This window comes from Manacus vitellinus, unplaced genomic scaffold, assembly GCF_001715985.3.
Source record: "Manacus vitellinus isolate BGI_N305 unplaced genomic scaffold, ASM171598v3 scaffold_30_pilon, whole genome shotgun sequence".
Lineage (NCBI taxonomy): Eukaryota > Metazoa > Chordata > Aves > Passeriformes > Pipridae > Manacus > Manacus vitellinus.
Genome location: NW_021940291.1, coordinates 1,304,220 through 1,323,050, shown reverse-complemented (window position 1 = coordinate 1,323,050; position 18,831 = coordinate 1,304,220). Strand labels below are relative to the sequence as shown.

At 45.0% G+C, this 18,831-nt stretch overlaps 1 protein-coding gene across 2 annotated transcripts; it reads left to right on the top strand.

Annotated features, from left to right (window-relative positions):
* The first annotated feature begins 280 nt into the window (after positions 1-280).
* TH (tyrosine hydroxylase) lies at positions 281-17,552 on the top strand. 2 transcript variants are annotated; one of them, XM_008922032.2, is made up of 13 exons: positions 281-405; positions 4,975-5,178; positions 8,147-8,321; positions 8,948-9,036; positions 9,253-9,320; positions 11,035-11,085; positions 11,965-12,110; positions 12,500-12,635; positions 12,770-12,839; positions 13,141-13,197; positions 13,790-13,885; positions 14,053-14,186; positions 17,056-17,552. In XM_008922032.2, exons 1-13 carry the CDS (start codon positions 316-318, stop codon positions 17,213-17,215), a joined length of 1,476 nt encoding a protein of 491 aa, XP_008920280.1. In that variant the 5' UTR covers positions 281-315; the 3' UTR covers positions 17,216-17,552. The 2 variants fall into 2 exon arrangements, with proteins under 2 accessions (XP_008920280.1, XP_017931464.1); XM_018075975.1 differs by lacking the exon at positions 14,053-14,186.
* The last annotated feature ends 1,279 nt before the right edge of the window (positions 17,553-18,831 follow it).

The window sequence follows — 18,831 nt, the reverse complement described above, 5'->3', positions numbered from 1 at the left end:
AAATGGGAGGGAGAGCAAGAGAGGGGTAAATTAGAGTAGAAATCTTTTGGATGCAGGCAAACAGGTGGGGGGTTGTCTGGTCTGTGAAGGCAGGGTGTCTGCAATCTTTGTAGCGATTAGATTTAATGGGACAGACACGTTTCTCTCCTTTGCATCCCCTCCTCCTCTCAGCCCGAGGGGGAGAAAGGAGGGAGGTGGTGATGGGGAGGTGGCAGGGGAAGAGAAGATTTGAAAGAGTCTTTGACGTCAGCCCTGCCCTATAAAAAGCTAGCAAGGAGCTGGAAAGCAGACAGCAGAGCTTGTGGAAGAGCAAAGATGCCAACCCCGAACATCTCCACCTCTGCAGCCAAAGGCTTCCGCAGGGCGGTGTCAGAGCTGGACTCCAAGCAAGCTGAGGCCATCATGGTAAGACAACTCTACCCCACTTCTTTCCCTCACCCTCCAAACCCCACAACTTCTCCCATAGTTATAGGCAGAGAGAGGCAGGAATAGATGGACCAACATTGCCTCTGTGGGAGTTCGCTGACATGGGCACCTCCTGGCTCTTGGCTGGGAAAGGAAAATTACTCAAGCAGTTCTCTCTACATATTGGTACATGTGAAATGCAAACATTTAGGGGGGTGAAAACTTGAACTAATACAACGCCCACCGCCTCAGCCAAAAGTAAGGTGAATAACCCACAGACTTAAGGCAAGAATAGCAAGGAATCCCCAGTGTGAAAGGCAATTTGAAAATCTTAATGATCTCCTAGTTTCAAGACATTATACTGCAGAGATTTCACCTGTTCTAGCATAATAAAAAAATGGGGCTCTTGTTTTAGACTGCACACAAGGCACAGGCAGTTTAACTAGTTTGTTCACTGCTGCTGTGTCAAGTTTCTCTCTCAGAACATCCTTTCCCCATTTCTGTTCCCAGTCTTCCCTGATGTGGTCTCAGCCCTATGGTTAGCCAGGGGAATGCTTCTGCACGCACCAAATCTGCATCTGTCAGGGAAAGGAGAGAAAAACTTCCCAATGAACTCTCAAGTGCCTTTAAAAAGCCAAGTCTAGCCAACCCATTGGGCTGACTGTAGGGACAGGAACATTTCACCTCCTAACCCCAAAGCCTCAGCAGGCAGGACAAACCTGAAGACGCCCAGCATGGGACAGTCTTGTGGGTCTGAGTTGTGTGCAGGCTGCAGGTGATGCTGAGGGAGCCAGAGCAGCCAGTGGCAATGGGAGCACCAGGAGGGGACCACCTGGGGATGCTGGGCAGGAGAAAACTCAGGAATAGAGATGTGTTAGGTAGCAGATGTGTTTGGCAGATGTCTGCAGCATGACTCCAACAGGTCAGTTATAGAGCTCCCCAGTTCCTTCCCCTATGCTTGCTGCCTTTCACGTCCATCCTTCTCTTAACCCTGTGCAATGCTCTGCCTTGCTAAAATCAGCCACTACATTGACAGACAGGTATTTTGGAGAGTGGAGTTTGCTGAGAAGGAAGTGAAACATCTAGGAAACAGGGACATAAAGTTGCCTTCTCTAATAAATGGAAATCAGGGAAGGCTTCCCGCTAACAGTCATTTTCATTTCAGCAAAATAATGAACACATAAGTGGTTCTTGAAAACCTGGTATCTTTCAAGCAGCCTGTAAAATCAGTATTTGAGATGCTCGTTGAAATGCTCATCTGGAAAAGGGAAGAGCGTTCGGTTATTACGCCCTCTGGGGTGCTGCTCCGTGTTTTATGGGAAATGGGCCACTGAACAGAGGTGCCAGAGGAATTCAGGTTTAACAGATGGGCTGACAGGAGTGTGGCAACCTGCTTGGGGTGAGCAGCTCCTCCAGCCTGGGGGGTACATAAAACTTCAGCCTGTGTTTTTTGTCCCTTCTTTAAATGGAAATGTTCAGAAAAAAAACCCCAAACTAAAATTAAAACTTTAACATGTGAGGATTATTTTGAGAGTGGGATGCATGAAAAACTTTGCCCTTTGCTCTCACCTAGCACAGATTTCCACAACCCTGTCACTTATTTTACTGGCTTCCACCAGGCAAGAAGTATGACTCTGCATTTGCATGTGACAGTGTACTTTCCTGGCCCTCGTGTTTTCAGTGGGACAATGGATATCAGCCACACAACTCTTGCCCATCATCACACCACCTCCAGCAGGTCTGAGGGGTTCCCTTGCCATTTTCCCCAAGGGACTAGCACTGTGCTCCAGGGGAAATTGTGCAAAATGGTGGGGGGGGGGAGGAACAGACCTTTGCAATCCCAGAACTCGTCCACAGCAGCAGGTATTTTATGTGTCAGCTGAGCCAGCCAAACATCAAACGCACATCGTAGAAAAATCTTTTGTTATGTATCAAGTTTTTCTGCTGCTAATAGTTTTTGCAAGAGACCCTGGGACTGGAGCTGGAGCTGGGTTTGGTTACAGAGCACACAAACAGAGGCAGGCAGGAGACAGCCACTGGAGCCAAACCAGCATGAAAGAGTGCCCAGGGAAGCAGGAGTAGGATGTTACTGTCCCCATGTTGACAAGAGGGAAACAGTCTTTACAATCCTTCCTGCTTGCTGCAAATAATGAGCCAGGGGACAAAAACCAAAGCAAAGTAACTTCGAACGCAGTGCTTTAATTATGCAGGCTGGGCACTCTGAGTTTCAGTAAACTCAAAGATGGAAAAATGAACAAACCCTTCATAAGAGGCACAAACTAACCCTTCAAAAGAGGTGAATGACCATATCAGACTCGAGCCCTGCTTGGGCAAATAAATGCTTTGTAAAATCAAATTACAGTTCTCACTGTAGCCAGATATGCACTCAGGGAGCTAGTTTGCAAGGCAATTTGGAAATACCATACAATGGCGCCTTCAGAAGAAAGAAAGACATTTATCAGTTTGGCTATTATACATGCCACATTCCTAATTTCCAGCAAAAGAAGGTAATACCCCAATGAGCATAAATGTGAGGGGCAGAGGAGAGAAAGATGAGATGGGGAGCGTGCAGCCAGGCAGCTTCCACCTGGCAGAGGAGGCAGCAGGCAGTCAGATCCCTTCCAGCCCTCTTCTTCCAAGCAAAATTCAGAAATCAGCCTTTTACCAGTGGTTTTTGTTTTATTTGTTTGGGGTTTTGTTTGTTTGTGGTTTTTTGGTGTTGGTTGGTTGGTTTTTTTAATTTACCACCTAAAACACCATGGAGCTAAGGAACTTACAGGACTCCTATACAGGGACTGAAGTCCCCCAGTCCTACCTGCCTGGGGCCACCCAGTCTCAGCACATGTGTCTGAGTGGTTGAGGCTCCCTCTCATGGTGCAGCTTTCCAGCCTTGCCTTTTAAACTCCTCCAAGTTGGATTTCAACCTGATTTGCAACCTAAATACGGGGTTATAATTTCCCTCCTCTCCTCTTCTCCACCCCATAAGTAAAATCCTGTGCCTCAGGGCACAGTGTGACAAAGCATCCTGAGGTATCATCACTGCCTGGCTTCGAGTCGCTGCAGAGACCATTTTCTGTGCCTGGCACAGGGCTGTTTGCCCTGCTTATTGCAGCACTTTAAAGTAAATACTGGCTTAGCTTTAAACACTGTAGTGATGCAAAACACACACTTGAAGCTGAGCACATGCTCACAAGGTTTTGAAAGTTATGGCTGAGGTTACTTGTTAGATGTCTGCTCTCTTTGGGCATGAATACCACCAATTTAGACAAGCAGCAGTCTATGCTTATTTGTTAGAAGGTGATTTTCTGTGCCATGAGGAGTAAAAGGTGGATCAGCAAACATAATTTCAGAGAGGTACCTTTACTAAAAAAGGACCAGATAGAAATGCAGCGGCTGGTGCCTCGATGTGCTGCAGTTTTGAGGTTGCACTTAAAATGTTGGCTTTACACTGCTAAAGCATCCAAGATGATTTTTACAGGAAACATTACTTACTGATAGTGAGCTTTGAAAATCAGAGAGAAAATGAGCTTAGTAGTCAATCAGGCTGTCTTTTTAAAAGGAAAACACTCTCTAAATTTTCACAAGGTAGGGAAAGCACTGCTTGGTTGGCATCTCTATCCTTTCAGAACATTTTCAATGTGACCAGAGGGAAAACTGCAGCCAGTCCCACTCTGGTCCTTCTTCAGTGCTTACCCAGGTTTCTTTTAGCAAGTTCTGGGGCTTTGTCATCTGGTTTGTGTATTGAACACAGAAAATTGGAACCAGCTGAGCTGCCTCTAAATGGAAAACTGGTTGTAAAAAGACAAAGAGCAAGTAAGTTGGTATATGAGCTATTTGTATAACAAAAGAAATAGTGGTGATTGAAATAGTGTGTAGTTCACTATAAATATAAACGAGTGACCTAACATGACTTCAGGCACAGAGTTGCAGCGTTTTAGATTCAATTCCAAATAACAGAAATCTGCAGGAGTTTGTTTGGACAAAACAAATCTATAGATGAGTGGGAGGAATTTATTTTCTGGAGTATATGGATGTGGTTCCAATTACACTTCAGTGGGCAAGCATCCACTTAATATCAAAAGAAAATGTCACATTGGATCCTGGGAGCTGTTTAGTTAAGCTGCCCTGCTAATACACCTGCAAACAATTCATGTTTCCTGGTCAGGCCACAGCTGTGGGCTTCAGCTGTCCCTCACAAAGTGTGTTTTCACAGATGACTTCAGGTTTGTCTGATGCCTCTCCACTTGAGTTCATCAGACACATGAAAGCTATGTAAGATTTTTTATGATTTTTGTTTTTTGAAGGATATTGAAAACTGTTGCTAGGGAAGGTGAGGGGAGAAACCCACTCTCCAGTCATGCTAAAAAGATATTTTACACTGATTTTTTCCAAAAGCTGCACATTTCTGAAAGTTCAGTTCTGAAACCTCAGTCCTCATCACCAAATCTTCCTCTACAAAGTCAGGCAAGTCAATACAACTTTTCCCTGCTTCCTCTGCTGAGAGGTATTAGTCATATCTGATCCAGCTACTGGGGATGTCTCTGATCTCCCCTTCTGTTCTGCCTTCAGTCTCCACGGTTCATTGGAAGACGTCAAAGCCTCATTGAAGATGCCAGGAAGGAAAGAGAAGCTGCAGCTGCAGCTACTGATGCTGCAGAGTCTACAGAGACCATTGTATTTGAGGAGAAGGATGGGAGAGCCATGCTGAATCTCTTCTTCATGCTCAAGGGAGCCAAGACTTCACCGCTGTCCCGTGTACTTAAAGTATTTGAGGTGAGTACCGAACCTGTCGTATGGTAGTCAAGGAATACACTTCAGGTTTCATGACTGTTCTGTGAGAAATATCACTTGAGCCTAATAAAGAAGAATTAGACTAGGTCTGCCTACTGCAAATGATCAGTCTGATGTCCCCACAGTTACACTTTGCTCATACCCCAGTGTGCCCTCACTTGCCATCACTAAGAATGAGGCATATCTCTGTCTTGCAGTGCTGTTAAACTCTGGGCTTAATTTTGCTTAATTATTGGATCCAGCCACACAGGTTCACACTTCCAGTCCACATCCTTGTGCCTTATAGCATACTCTGACAACTCTCTCCACTGTTCAGCACTTCAACTTCGTGTGAAGGGCTCTAATTCCACATTCAAAGCAAGCTGTGCACCCTGCCTGCCTACAGACTAAACTCACCTTCCTTGTGGGTTAAGGCTTTAACAGTCTCTGAATGGCATTGACACACTGGTCCTTGGCCAAATAGTTACAGGAACTATACTTCACCCTGGGTGTAAAACTGGTATCTTGATTTCAAAATTTTCTCTCTACTTCAAGGATTGATTTGATTCACATGTTAAAGGTTCTGTTTGATTCCTCCCCCCTGAGATGCATCCTGTATATGCCTTTAATACCAAGGCAAACTGCTAACTGAGGTTTTTTCCCCCTAGCCAGCAATATACTGTTGCATTATATAGGATCTCGGTACCATGAATGGAAAGACTGGTGGTCTTTCCATTGGAAATAGTTGCTATCTATTCAAACAGTAATCAAAACTTGCATATATGTACTACATTTTCATCCAGAATGATTCAAAAGTGTTTTGCAAACTGAGGTTCTGAGATGTGTTTTATCTATGGTAATTTAATTTCACTGCCTTCAGCGGTGATGGGAGAGGACAATTTGTTCCTGATAATCTGTTATGTGACTTGTAAGGGGCCTCTGGAGGTCTCTAGTCCAACCTCCTGCTCAGAGCAGATCTGGTCACAACAGGTTGTTCAGGGCTTTATGCACTGCACAGTAAACCCACTACTTAACAGCTGTTAACCTACAAAAAGTATACTTATTCTTTGGGGGATATTTCCCTGAAATTGTAGGGCATTCTAGTTATTCATTGCCCATGTAGTATTATCTCTGATACTCTTATGAAAAATGTTTAAGTTCTTCAGCAATTACAAAAAGTCTTGCATCGCCTCTAAGAAGACTGTTGCAAGAAAAGCTATTTTCTGGGAAACATATGGTTCTTGTCTCAAGACTGAAAGAATCTCTATGAAAAACTTAACTGACAAAACTCTTAGTGCTGCCATGACTGGGGTCTCCTTCCCAGAAGTACACAGACACCAGATAAAACACGAAAAATCTATCAGTGTAACGTTCAACAGGCTGCTCAGTGGGTATGAAACAGATGTGTGGGCTCTCGTACTTGGTAGATTTTATGTTACTTTGCATTTAAACTCTGTAGTTTAAGTATTTTCAAAACATCAAGAGAGAAGCTGGGGCAGCTTATGTTCAAATATTGTTTATTTCATCCTGGAGCAAAAAAGCTCTTTGAGCTTGTCACAGAGAGAGCTTTAAATATAATAAAAAGACAAGCATGTCAAGCCCCAACAGAGGAAGATTCATTTCCCAGATCCCTCTGGCAATGCAGGTACAAGACATGAAAGCAGACAGGCATAATGACATTTGCCTCATCATGAGCCAGGCTTCAGGGAAGCTGGTTTCACTCTTCTCTATGTGTTACATGCAGCTAAAGCATAGGTAATGCAATCATAGCTGTCAGATTAATGCAAAGGTATTGATTGTTGAGGGGACAATGTAATAGTGAAGTTGGTAGGTACATTAAAAAACACAGTCCTAAATTTAATTTACCTGTGGCATTGCATCTGTTCTTTCTCATCTTTTTGCCTCTGATTAACAAAAGAGATCATGTCCCTTCCTCTATCAAAGGTCTTCCAGGGACTTTGGAAAGGTTGGGTCATTGCCCAGGGACTTGGGCTTGTACTGCCAGTTTTCACTGAGCTAAAGAAAATATCCACAAATCTACCAGGGCCCTTTGAAAGACTGTAGACTCCATTTTGTCTCGCTCTTATTCCATGAAGGAATAACGAGCCCAAAGGACATCAGTTCTGACAGTGAGCCCAAACCGAAGCTGCTGAGGGCGGGTCATGCCATCCCCGCCGTTCAGCACCACGGCCAGCGCCGCGCCGCCGGCCGCGCCCGGGCAGCCCCTTCGCCCCCCACCACACCCCTCCAAACGCCACCTTGGTCTTGGGTGGGAGGTGGAAGGAAAGGGGGCCATGAGAAGTGGCACTTTGCCACATCAACTTTCTCGCTTGATGTGGTCTTCTTTGCCATTGTGGAAGTCTTCTGTTGGTACCTATGACCAGCCCAAGTGGCTGCCTGTGCAGAAGGAAAAACTGTGGAATTAATGGGTAAGTGCATTTATACTGGAGGTACAGAGGGGGCACGAACTAAACGACAAGAGGGAATCCATCCCAGACTGGGATTGTTAAGCCTGGAAAAGAGAAGGCTTTGACATGACCTAATTGCAACCTTCCAGTATCTGAAGGGGGCCTACAAGAAAGATGGATGGGAACTATTTAAAAGAGTATGTAGTGTCAGGACAAGGATGAATGTCTTCAAACTTAAAGAGAGTAGGTTTAGGTTGGATACTAGGGAAAAAAATTACTGTAAGCATGGTGAGGCACTGGAACAGGTTGCCTGGAGAAGTTGTGGATGCCCAATCCCTGGGGGTGTTAAAGGTCAAGTTGGATGGAACTCTGAGTAACCTGGCCCAGTGAAAGCTGCCCCTGCCTACGACAGGGGGTTTGCAACTAGTTGATCTTTAAGGTTCCTTCCAACTCAAACTCTTCTGATTCTATGTATCCATAGAATGGATACATCTTTGGGTAGCTGCAGGAGGTGTCTCAAGTGTTGCTTCATGGTTTTGTTCTTTCTTTCCATGTCCCAAAAGACATTTGAAGCTAAAATTCACCACCTGGAGACCAGGCTTAGCCGAAAGCCCCGTGAAGGAACTGCTGAACTGGAATACTTTGTGCGCTGTGAGGTCCACAGCTCTGACCTCAACACTTTCATTAGCTCCATCAAGAGGGTAGCAGAAGATGTGAGGACCACTAAGGAAGACAAATGTAAGGAACTTACAAACTGTTTCACTTGTGAGGAGAGGCTGAGCTCTCCCTGTTGAAAAAGGGTGGAGATTTCATTATTCCCACTAAAGGGAAAGGGCTACTCTATGCTAAATTTCAGTAAACCAGAAAAGACTACCTCTGGGACACCTGAATCCTGAAAGCCACTTCCCTCCCTGTCCGTTTCTCAACAGACTCCATTGTTCATAGCCCATTCTTCTGGTAACAGATAAAAAAAAATAGCAATAGGAGATTGAATTTCTTGCTTGTTCACACCTCTCCTAATGAGCTCTCCATCCCTACTCCAGTGTAATGTGAAGTCTAGAATCTTTCAGTAAAATCCAATTTTCATCTCCTTCTTTATTTTTGTCACAAATACTCTGCTGAGAGACGGGCAGGGAAGTCGTGAGATGCAGATCATGACACTAGACATGACTCTAGAACAAAGACCATTTAGATTGTGGAATTACTGCCCAGAAGGCACAGCTGTGCCATGTGCTGTTTGTTGTGTGTGTGCATTTGGCACATGAAATCAGATGTATCTTACTCAGCCTCACAACCCCTTCTTTATTAGAGAGTGCTCCATCTTCACTTCCACAGACAGATTGTCACTTTCTCTCTCCCCACAGTTCACTGGTTTCCCAGAAAAATCTGTGAATTGGACAAGTGCCACCATTTGGTCACCAAGTTTGACCCTGACTTGGATCTGGATCACCCGGTGAGTTAGTCTGTATGGGCACACCCTCATACTGAACTCTTGAGTTGTCCCACAGAAGCAGGGAGTTGGAGAACACCTATTAGTGCAGCTGATCAGTCAACTACAGTGAGAATGACACCTTGAGAGAAGTTTCTCCAGCCAGCAATGATCTTTCTTGCATGAGAAATTTTAGTAACTGATTAAAAATCCTATCTCTGTTCCTATTTGCCGTCGCAGGGCTACTCTGACCCAGTATATCGCCAGAGAAGGAAATCAATAGCAGAGATTGCTTTTCACTATAAGCAGTAAGTCTCTTTCCTAACATTCATGAAGGGATAACAACATGTCAATAAACCTGTTGGGAAGTCATTGTACTACATTTTTGACACTTCTTTCATGTTTTGTCTCCCCATTCAGCCTTTCCAGCTCATTTTGTGTCTCTCTTCTCTCTATTCATTCCAATCTCTTCTTAATTAAAAAATATCTGTTTTCATTAATTCATACATCGATACAGATATAATTAGAATAAACTTCCTGCATAAAAAAGCTACATCCATCAGATCTCAAACTTAATTTTGAAATGTAGCATCTCTGTTAGAATGGCACCTAGTTTTGACTTCAGTGTTTCAACTACTGGAAAACTATCACATGCTCAGAAAATTTGTTCCAATGCTTTATTGGAACCATTGTTCCAATGAACAATGTGAAAAAATGTGGGTTTTCTTTCTAAACTGTACTTTGATAGCTTTAGCTTTTACACATGCCTTTCATCTGCTAGATAAAACACTGCTATCAGAGATTTTATTTTTTTCTGCTATGAGGGTATTTATAGACTAAATGGTTCACCTCCAAACTCTGTCTGATAAATTAAACAGATTCCAGTAACATTTTCAACATTGTCTTATATAGATTTAAGACTATTCCTACTTAATACTTCTGATATATGCAGTGATAGGACTCAGTCTGTTCGCTACAACATCAAACAGAGCTCTAATATTCAGTTAGGTTTGTAAAATATTCCCTAGATCCTATTCAGTGACACTGCCTTTCACAGTAGCATTCTCTCTGAGCAGGACTTCAGGTGCAGATGAGCTGTGCTCACTGTAGTGAGCTGTGCTGAAAGCAGACTACAGAAATTATATGGATCACTTTCTTCAGCTACCCCTGCAATTGGTGAGATGCCAGTACAGTTTTCTGCTGTTAGGTTTCATGTTCTTTGCTGATTAGAAGCCCAGAATATGGACACTGAAGGTTTTATCCTGTATGAATACTAGGTGCACAGAAAGTCACTGTGCCAACAAATGACACAGGAATAAACACTGTCCTAAGATGATGCACCAATTTGCAATGTCTTCTCTTACATCTCACCTGCAGGTTAATATTTATGAGCCACTGTGTGGTGTCTCTTCAGGCTGTTAATGGAAAAGGAACTATGCTTTTACACTGTAATATATGAATACCTCACTTGTTCAAATAGAGAATAGAAAGACTCAGGAAATACAATTGCTAACTATGATGAGAAAAAGCAAAATTGTCAGTCTTCTTTAGTGCCCACTTACATCAACATTAAGATTTTCCATTCTTGCCATCCTTAATATTACTGACAATATATTTTTCTGCAGTTCAAATGCATTTAGCTTTCCTTCTCATCTCATTTTATTTCCCAGCTGGTGGTTCTTTCTTGAAGCCACCAGCTCCCTGAATTTCAGGCACATGAAATGAATTTATTTTCATACAAAGTTTCTTTTTTTTTTTCTGGTAAATGTTGTTCCTGCTAAACCCTTGCTCATCCCTTGATCATTTATAATCTGACTAGACTAACGCTTTTCTTCGTGTCTATGTACTTGTTGCACCTGTACAAACGACCCAGTACTAAGGCTTTGTCTTTCCTGTCACCCCCTTGTTTGGTTTAAAGAAGATTGATGAACATCATGCAGAGCTTCTCCAAAGTGCTTCCTTCTCGAAGGGAAGAGGAGCCTGGCATGTGCTCTGCTCAGTAATGGTGTATTTGCCTTGCAGTGGGGACCCAATCCCTCACGTGGAGTACACAGCAGAGGAGATCGCTACCTGGTGAGTGCTGATTTGATCGAGGATATTTATTGGCTTTGCCATTAGAAGTTGGGAATCAAAACCCAAACGGTTAAGGCGTGACCTCTTGAAAAATGTATCAGGAGCGCAAGCATCCTACTTAATAGCTTGTTCCAAAAGCCAGTAACATATTGCATGGCATTTTATGGTAGGGCCACATCCAGGAGAGCAAGCTACGTCCGAAACAGTGATGCTCTTTCTCCTCCTTTCTTGGGGCTGCATCAACAGCCCTTTCACACTGCAGCCCCCAGGAGCCTCCAAAGGAGCCTCCACAGAGAGCAAGGTAGATAATTTAGAGTCCCACTTCTCTAAGAGTCCTGACTTAGTAGCAGCCTCCAAACAAAGAGCAGTTATCACAGGTGCAGAAAAAAAGGCCAGTGGTGAGTATCTGCGTGGTACCTCCCTGGACTCACTTAGGAAAACACTTCCTTTGAGGATGATTTTTTCCAGGAGTGTTGCTGCAGGAGTGTCTCTGAAAACAAGGCCAACTCATATGAGCTGAGTACACAAGCTTCTCAACAAGGTCATCTCCTGGTTCTATTGACTGTCTTCACAGTGCAACTTCAGAAGTTTACCTACTGGGAATATTTTAATTCCAGTTAATACCTTTTATACAATTTCCTGACCTTCAAGTCAGAAATAAGTCTGTGCAGATACAGCTGCTGCCTTTGCAGGCTTGTTTGAATATGTATCTATATGTTTACATACCTCTATCAATGTGCAGAGATATAGCCTTAGTGGTGGAGAAAGGCAAAAGAACAAGGAGCCTAGAGGTCTGGGTCCCTGGTAGTGCATAACGCTATGACAGGAGAGGACTAGACACATCAAGCCACTGAATGAATGCCACCTCTTGTCCTGAAGGAAGGAGGTGTACAGCACCCTGAAGAGCTTGTACCCTACCCATGCCTGCAAGGAGTACCTTGAAGCTTTCAGTCTACTGGAGAAATTCTGTGGCTACAATGAGAACAACATCCCTCAGCTGGAGGAGGTTTCCCGCTTCCTGAAAGGTGGGTATGAGCCTGGGGGACCCAGGTTCAGGGTGTGCCAGGGCTCCAGCACGGTGGTGGCAGCTACGGATGACAGCCTGAACCCAAAGGAGGAGAGTGTGAGCTGAGATTTCGGAGGAGGGCTGGTGGTTTGTGCATTGCCCACAGAGGACAGAGGTAGAGCCCAAGTGGTGGAGATTGCAGCTAAACACAGTGGGCTTCAATTGAAGGTCAAGCTCATAGCCAAATGATCCCACTGAGCAACTAAAGAGCAGATGTTGTTCCCTAGAAGGAGCAAATAAATTAGATTTGGCATAAAAGAAGCCCTTTAGTTTCCAGTGCTGGGAACACAGGACATCAGCACAGCCCACGGGCCATGCTCCTCACAGAGATGGTATGTGCTGTTTCAGAGAGGACTGGCTTCCAGCTCCGGCCGGTGGCTGGCTTGTTGTCGGCACGGGACTTCCTCGCCAGCCTGGCCTTCCGTGTCTTCCAGTGCACGCAGTACATCCGCCACGCCTCCTCGCCCATGCACTCCCCTGAGCCGTGAGTATTGCCTGGCCCCCATGGCCTCCCCCTCCTGCATCTCCCACCTGGCCAGCAATTACTCTTTCTCCCCATCGGACACACTCTGTCGGCTGCTGACTGTGTTTTCCTCCTTTCCGCCCTGACACTGGCAGGGATTGCTGTCACGAGCTGCTGGGGCACGTCCCGATGCTGGCTGACAAGACATTTGCCCAGTTCTCTCAGGTAAGGTGGTCATCTACTTTCTCACCCCTGAGAGAGCAGGGCACAAAGTGGGATCCCAAACCCCAGTGTCGCCACCTAAACCCTTCTTGTTCTTATTGAACATGATGTTCCAGTGATGGACTGAGAACTCTAATGCTAACTCTGCAGCAAAGCGTTTTTAGTCTGAGCACAATGAAGTCCCATCAGATGCATGGCACAGCAGGACAGCAATATCTGTTATCTCAAAGCAATAAAACAGAGAAATAAATGTGTAAGGCCCGCAGACCAAATCTGATATTTGCCCCTTCCCTTCTTTTCCTAGGACATTGGGCTGGCATCTCTGGGAGCCACTGATGAAGAAATTGAGAAACTAGCAACAGTAAGTTTACATCTTTGCTGGATGGCGGCCCAACCCCTCCAGCAGCACTTCTGTGGTATCAAGGGGACAGGTTCAGCCTGATGCTCCAAGATTTGCAAGCTCAGAGCCCCCACCTGAGCTGCCCCAGCCCTGCTCTTTTCACAATGTCTGTGCAGAGCAGAGATCAGTTTAACAGCAGAGCTTGCTTGCACATTAACCCAATTTTCTCGGGCACCAGTAGTATCACCAAGCATCGTATTTCTAACAGCAGCATTGCTGGAACTCTTTGGGATGGGATTAAATGACATCCACTTCCTTTGGCTCTCCCTCAGCAAGGTGACCTATTCTGCTCCAAGGGTACCAAACAGCAGCATCACACAGCAGCTGGATGCACAGGGGACAAGCCCAGGGATGCAGACTCCATCTGTCCTGGTGTAGCAGCAACTTAGTTTAGCACTTTTCTCTGGCAGCAAAGGGTGCAGGGTATGGAGAGGGGACAAAGTGTTCCTTTAAATAGCCACAGACCTCGGCCATGATGTAAGGGCTCAGACGTGACAGGGAGATGAAGATGACAAGCTGTATCCTCCAGGAGTTTTCCCTTTTCCTTTCACAGCTTTACTGGTTTACAGTGGAATTTGGGCTCTGCAGACAGAACGGAATAGTCAAAGCCTACGGAGCCGGGCTCCTGTCTTCCTACGGGGAGCTCATAGTAAGTCCCAGCATAATTTGCCTCTCTGCTCTAGACTTATAGAGCAAAACATCTGTTTCAGCACCTCTACAGCGACTTTACCCAATCTGTTCTCCACCTTTGTTTACCCCATATGTGCCCTCCAATCCCCTTAGTTTCATGCTGCCACTTTTCTGCTGTGTTCATAGCACTCCTTGTCAGACGAACCAGAGGTGCGGGATTTTGACCCAGATGCTGCTGCTGTTCAGCCCTACCAGGACCAGAACTACCAGCCTGTTTATTTTGTGTCTGAAAGCTTCAGTGATGCCAAAAGTAAATTGAGGTAGGACTGGGCAGTGAGAGAGACCCAAATAGAAGGAAATTAAAATATAATATATTGAGATAGCAGTTGACAGTATGGCTACTTTCCGTTCAAGTTCTCAGAAGTACTCCGGAAACTCTTGTCAGGTCTTTAAAGGTTAAGTGATTCTCCAGTTCCTATGGGGTCCAAAGAACCCCTACAAAATCTGCTGGACTCAAGGTCTTGCATGTGGAGCAGTGGGATGGAATGGAAGGTATTCTTGGGGATAAGATCGAGGGAGCAAGAGAAGGGACAGATCTAGCTAGTCTGCCTGGTTCTCACAGGCAGCAGTTACAGACTATCTCCAGTTGCCAGAGGAGGCCAAGCAACATAACAGAGGGCTGGTGGTCCAGAAATTGGAGACCCAAACCACCCACCAGGACTCCCTCTGCTACCTTGCTGCAGAAAGGCCAAGTGGTATAGGTCAGGTACTGGCTGTCCTTTGTGGGAGCATCTTGCCAGCATGTGTTCTTCTGAAACATGGGCTTCTGCATTATGCAAAATTTGCTCTGTGGGTGAAAGTTTAAGGAAAGTGGTGAAGAGCTGCTCAAAATGGTGGCATTCTCTGAATTTTGGATGCAGAAAGATGTTGTCTTTCTGAGCAGCTGCTGTGCAACTTACCCATTTATTATTCAACCAGGAAAAAGACCTAAACAGGAAGGAGAAAATACAATCCCAGAAAAACAACCAAACCCAGGCATCATTAGTAGCTCATACACAAACAAAAAAGATTTGCTTGGAGTGAATAGATTTATCCAGGGGGAAAAAAGGAACTTTTGCCTCCTAGGATTAGCAAACACCAGACAGCATCTCACCCATGTAAATGTGTTTCCCCATCCCATGGGACTGTGAACAGGATGGTAAAAGCCAGCTCTACCCATGGTGATCTCTTTAAAAGAGCATTTTCTTGGTCATACTGAGAATTGCCTACAGGAGAAAAGCTCAGTCCTTTAACATTCGATTGACAGAGGAAAACTTTGCCTATACCATTTTTATCTTAGCTTAGGAAAGAGACAGAATGAGGTAAACATGATGTACATGACCTTGCAGTTCCTTCAAGAGCGGTATTTAATGTAAATTAAGAGGACTGCTATATTTTAACTTCTGCTTTTATTACCCTCACTTGCACTGTTCACACAACCTGGGGTCCAGCTGCTCCAAAGCAAGCACACACTAGGCTGCTTTAAAAAAAACCAACTGCTGCCTAATGAGTCATTTCCTTGCATTTAAAAAGGAAATATACACCACATACACAGCCAAGATTAGGCTAGAGGGTCTTGACTGTGGCAAGCTTGACTGTGACTGTAAACGATCCTCTTTAAAGAGCTCAGAGACCACACAGATGTTTCCCTCTGGGGTGAAAACATTAAAGCATCTGTATCTTTTGCATTACTGGCAGCTGCCACCATGGACCTGACTATCAATGCTATCCCTCAAGAAAAGCCTCTTTTCTCAGAAAGGGTACACTCCCCCAGTGCCCTTCCAAGCACCTATATCATATTTATATGCTTCAAAAGGTGTCAAGTGATCACACTCACTTTGGAAGGCAAGTTTCTAGCCATTAGCAGTCATGGTTGTGGCTGATGGCATTAAGAAGAGAGGTGAGCTGGATCTTACCTGGTAGAACTGAGATAAACCACATCTTTCAGGAGATGGACAACGCAAGCGTGCAGGAAACCCCTTCATTCGCACATTTTTGCTGTTTTTCTGCAAGAATGGCAGCTCCCTGCCAGCGTTAGCCTGCACCTCGGACCTTGTTGCCCCTTGGCCCTATCTGTTGTGTTTTCCCCCAACCCCTTGCAATTCCATACTAAGCACGAAGTACCAGCTAGAGGAACATCTGCCTCCGTCTGGGAAGGGGTTGTACTTTCCCGAGCCCTGTGCCAGAGCAGACCTGTGGTAGCCACAAGAGGGTAGCCTAAGCTAAGCAATTCAGGAGCGAAAGGTTGAAGCCTCTGCAGAGGCAAGGATCATGCCTGTTGCTATTGCTGTTTGTTCCCTCATCTTCCCAGGCCTTTCCAGCATGAGATTGTAGCCATGAGTACCTAAATATAAACTCCCAGCTCCATATTTACATAGCCCCAAAATTAAAAAACCCTACCTTGTCAAGTATGCAAATCTTAGCATTGGAAGTGAATGTGGGCAACTTTGGGGAAACCTTATCCTTGACTTGCTTTCACTTGACCACGTAATTCTCCATTAGAAAAGTACCAACAAGGTCTTGCTCTTGAGAGATATCAGGTGAAGTCAAGTTCGTCACTGAGATCTAGGCTGCAATTAGCTTTTTGTATGGTAGTGCAGCTTTGCTCAAACAAAGTCTCTGGTGATGCTATTCTCATCCTCTAGCTCAGGTCTGAGGCACTGCCTGTCAAATCTATCCTTAAGATGGCACACAGCTAGTTTCCCCCTCCCCAAGTAGAGATTAGTCAATAAATGAATGTCAGAAAGGATTTAGTAATATAATGCTATAATACCATGGGCTTTCCATGCAATTAGCTACTAAATCTCCTTGGCATTTTTTGAAAAAGAAATTGAAGCAGAGGATGCCTGGCAATGGATGTGGAGGTGACCACTTCAGCGTACCCTCTAGTTTGGTACAAGCACATGTATTCAGCCCACAGAAACTCACAGGCACAATCATGGTTTTCCTTGATGAACAGAAAGGATTTCAACTACTGCTATAGTCCTGTGGAGCTGGAAAGGTGGGAAACCAGAGCTTTTGTGCTAACTTGGAAACTCTGCCTAAAGGAGGCATTAACCTGTTGTGATCTTCCTGGGTAATTGGTGGTGGGTAGGAGGGAGACTCAGGATCCATCTCTTGTACCCAGCTGTCTGCACCCTTCTCTTGCAGGAGCTATGCAGCGCACATCAAGCGGCCCTTCTCGGTGAAATACGAGCCCTACACCCACAGCATCGAGCTCCTGGACAGCCCTCAGACGATCTGTCACTCCCTGGAGAGCGTAAGGGACGAGCTTCACTCGCTGATTAATGCGCTCAATGTTATCAGTTAATACAAGAACTGAGCTATTTCCGTCTCTTCTTCCCTCTCAGCCCCAAACATGCCCACTCTGCCTTCACCCAGTTCCCATCTGATAATTCCTGTCTTCTCCAAACATTTGCACTGCTGCCTGTCACCATGCAACCCCAACAGCTTTCCACTTTTGTATGTAGGGCCAGCTCGGAGGAGGGCAGCGGGATGGACCCAAGGCTTGCTGGCTTTTTCAGTAGCTTTTCTGTTGACTGCTGGAAGAATCTTAGCAGAGACAGAAAGCATGGCCAAGCTAAACAGCTGAAGTCAAGAGCTGTGTGGTGGGCTTTTGAGTGCAAGGAAGAGGAAAAAATCTTTATAAAAAAAAAAAAAAAGAAAAGAAAAAAAAAGGAGAGAGAGACATGTTTTGTTGGTTTACTGATTTTGAGTTTTTTGGGGGTTTTTGTTTGGTTGGTTTTGGGTTTTCATTTTGGTTTTTTGTTTGTTTGTTTCTTTTGTGTTTTTTTTTTTTTTCCAATTTGAGAGAATAAATTAATCTGCTTTCTTTTTATCCCCAAAGCAACTTCATGAATGACCCTCAGTCCCCACCATCTCCCGCCTCTTATAGCCTCATACATTTGTGAAATGCAGAGCTGCTCCAGAACCTGAACCAACTCTGTGAGTTCTGAAATTTCAGCTCCCAGTCTCTCCTCAGCTTCTTGCACAGGGGGATGCTTAGGCACAAACCCCTGGGCTGTGCCCCACCCAGCTGCAATCAGCATTGTTGCTTCCTTGAACCTCTAAACTGATCTAAGCCAGGAGTTTTCTCTGGCACAGAGCAGCTCTGACCTACCTGTATCCCCCCAGCACAAACACCACTGAGCAATCCCTGGCCACTCCAGAGCAGAGCATGGACACACCCTTCAGGCTCTCTTTTAGAAGCTCCCACAGCATGCAGTGCTGAAGAGCCCAGCTGCCATCCTTCACAGCAGGTAGTAATCACAGCTATTGATGTTCATTCGTGCTGGTGGCCCTGGGCAACCTCAGCAACCTCTGAGTTTATTGGTTATTGCAGACTGAGTGGATCCACTGGTGCCCCGAGTTTGCCAGTCCTTGTGAGAATTTCACAAGCTTTCGCTTTTCCAGTCTATTACACAGCACAGTCTTTTTCTTAGTTATTCTGATATCACTATCACCTGATGTAGCTCAGGTGTGTGACTAATGCTATTGCTGGCCATTTGTGAGGAAGGTAAACATATGGTTGGGATGCTCAAACCCAGTTCTATCCAGTTTTCACTGTAGATATTAATGGCTTGATCTGACCCAAAGCTCTCAGTTTTTCCTCCCCCTGCTTTTGCCCTTCTTATCTTCTTGCAGGCTGTCTCATAACTTAGCGGTTTGCTCAGAAGTTTGGCCCAAGGTTATGCAGCTGTGCAGTATCAGAGCTGGGCTTGGGATTGTGTGGAGGCAGCTAAACAGCTGTGGGGAACAGTGAAGGGGAGAATTACGCAGAGTGGTTTGTGATCAGTTATAACATTCTGTGCAGACTTTTACCATCCTTACCCATGATATATGATTTTTATAATTTCCTCTTTAAAGGACTGCAAGGCTTAGCAGTTAAGTTTTGGCTATTAACATGGCTAACATTGCTCTCCAGTG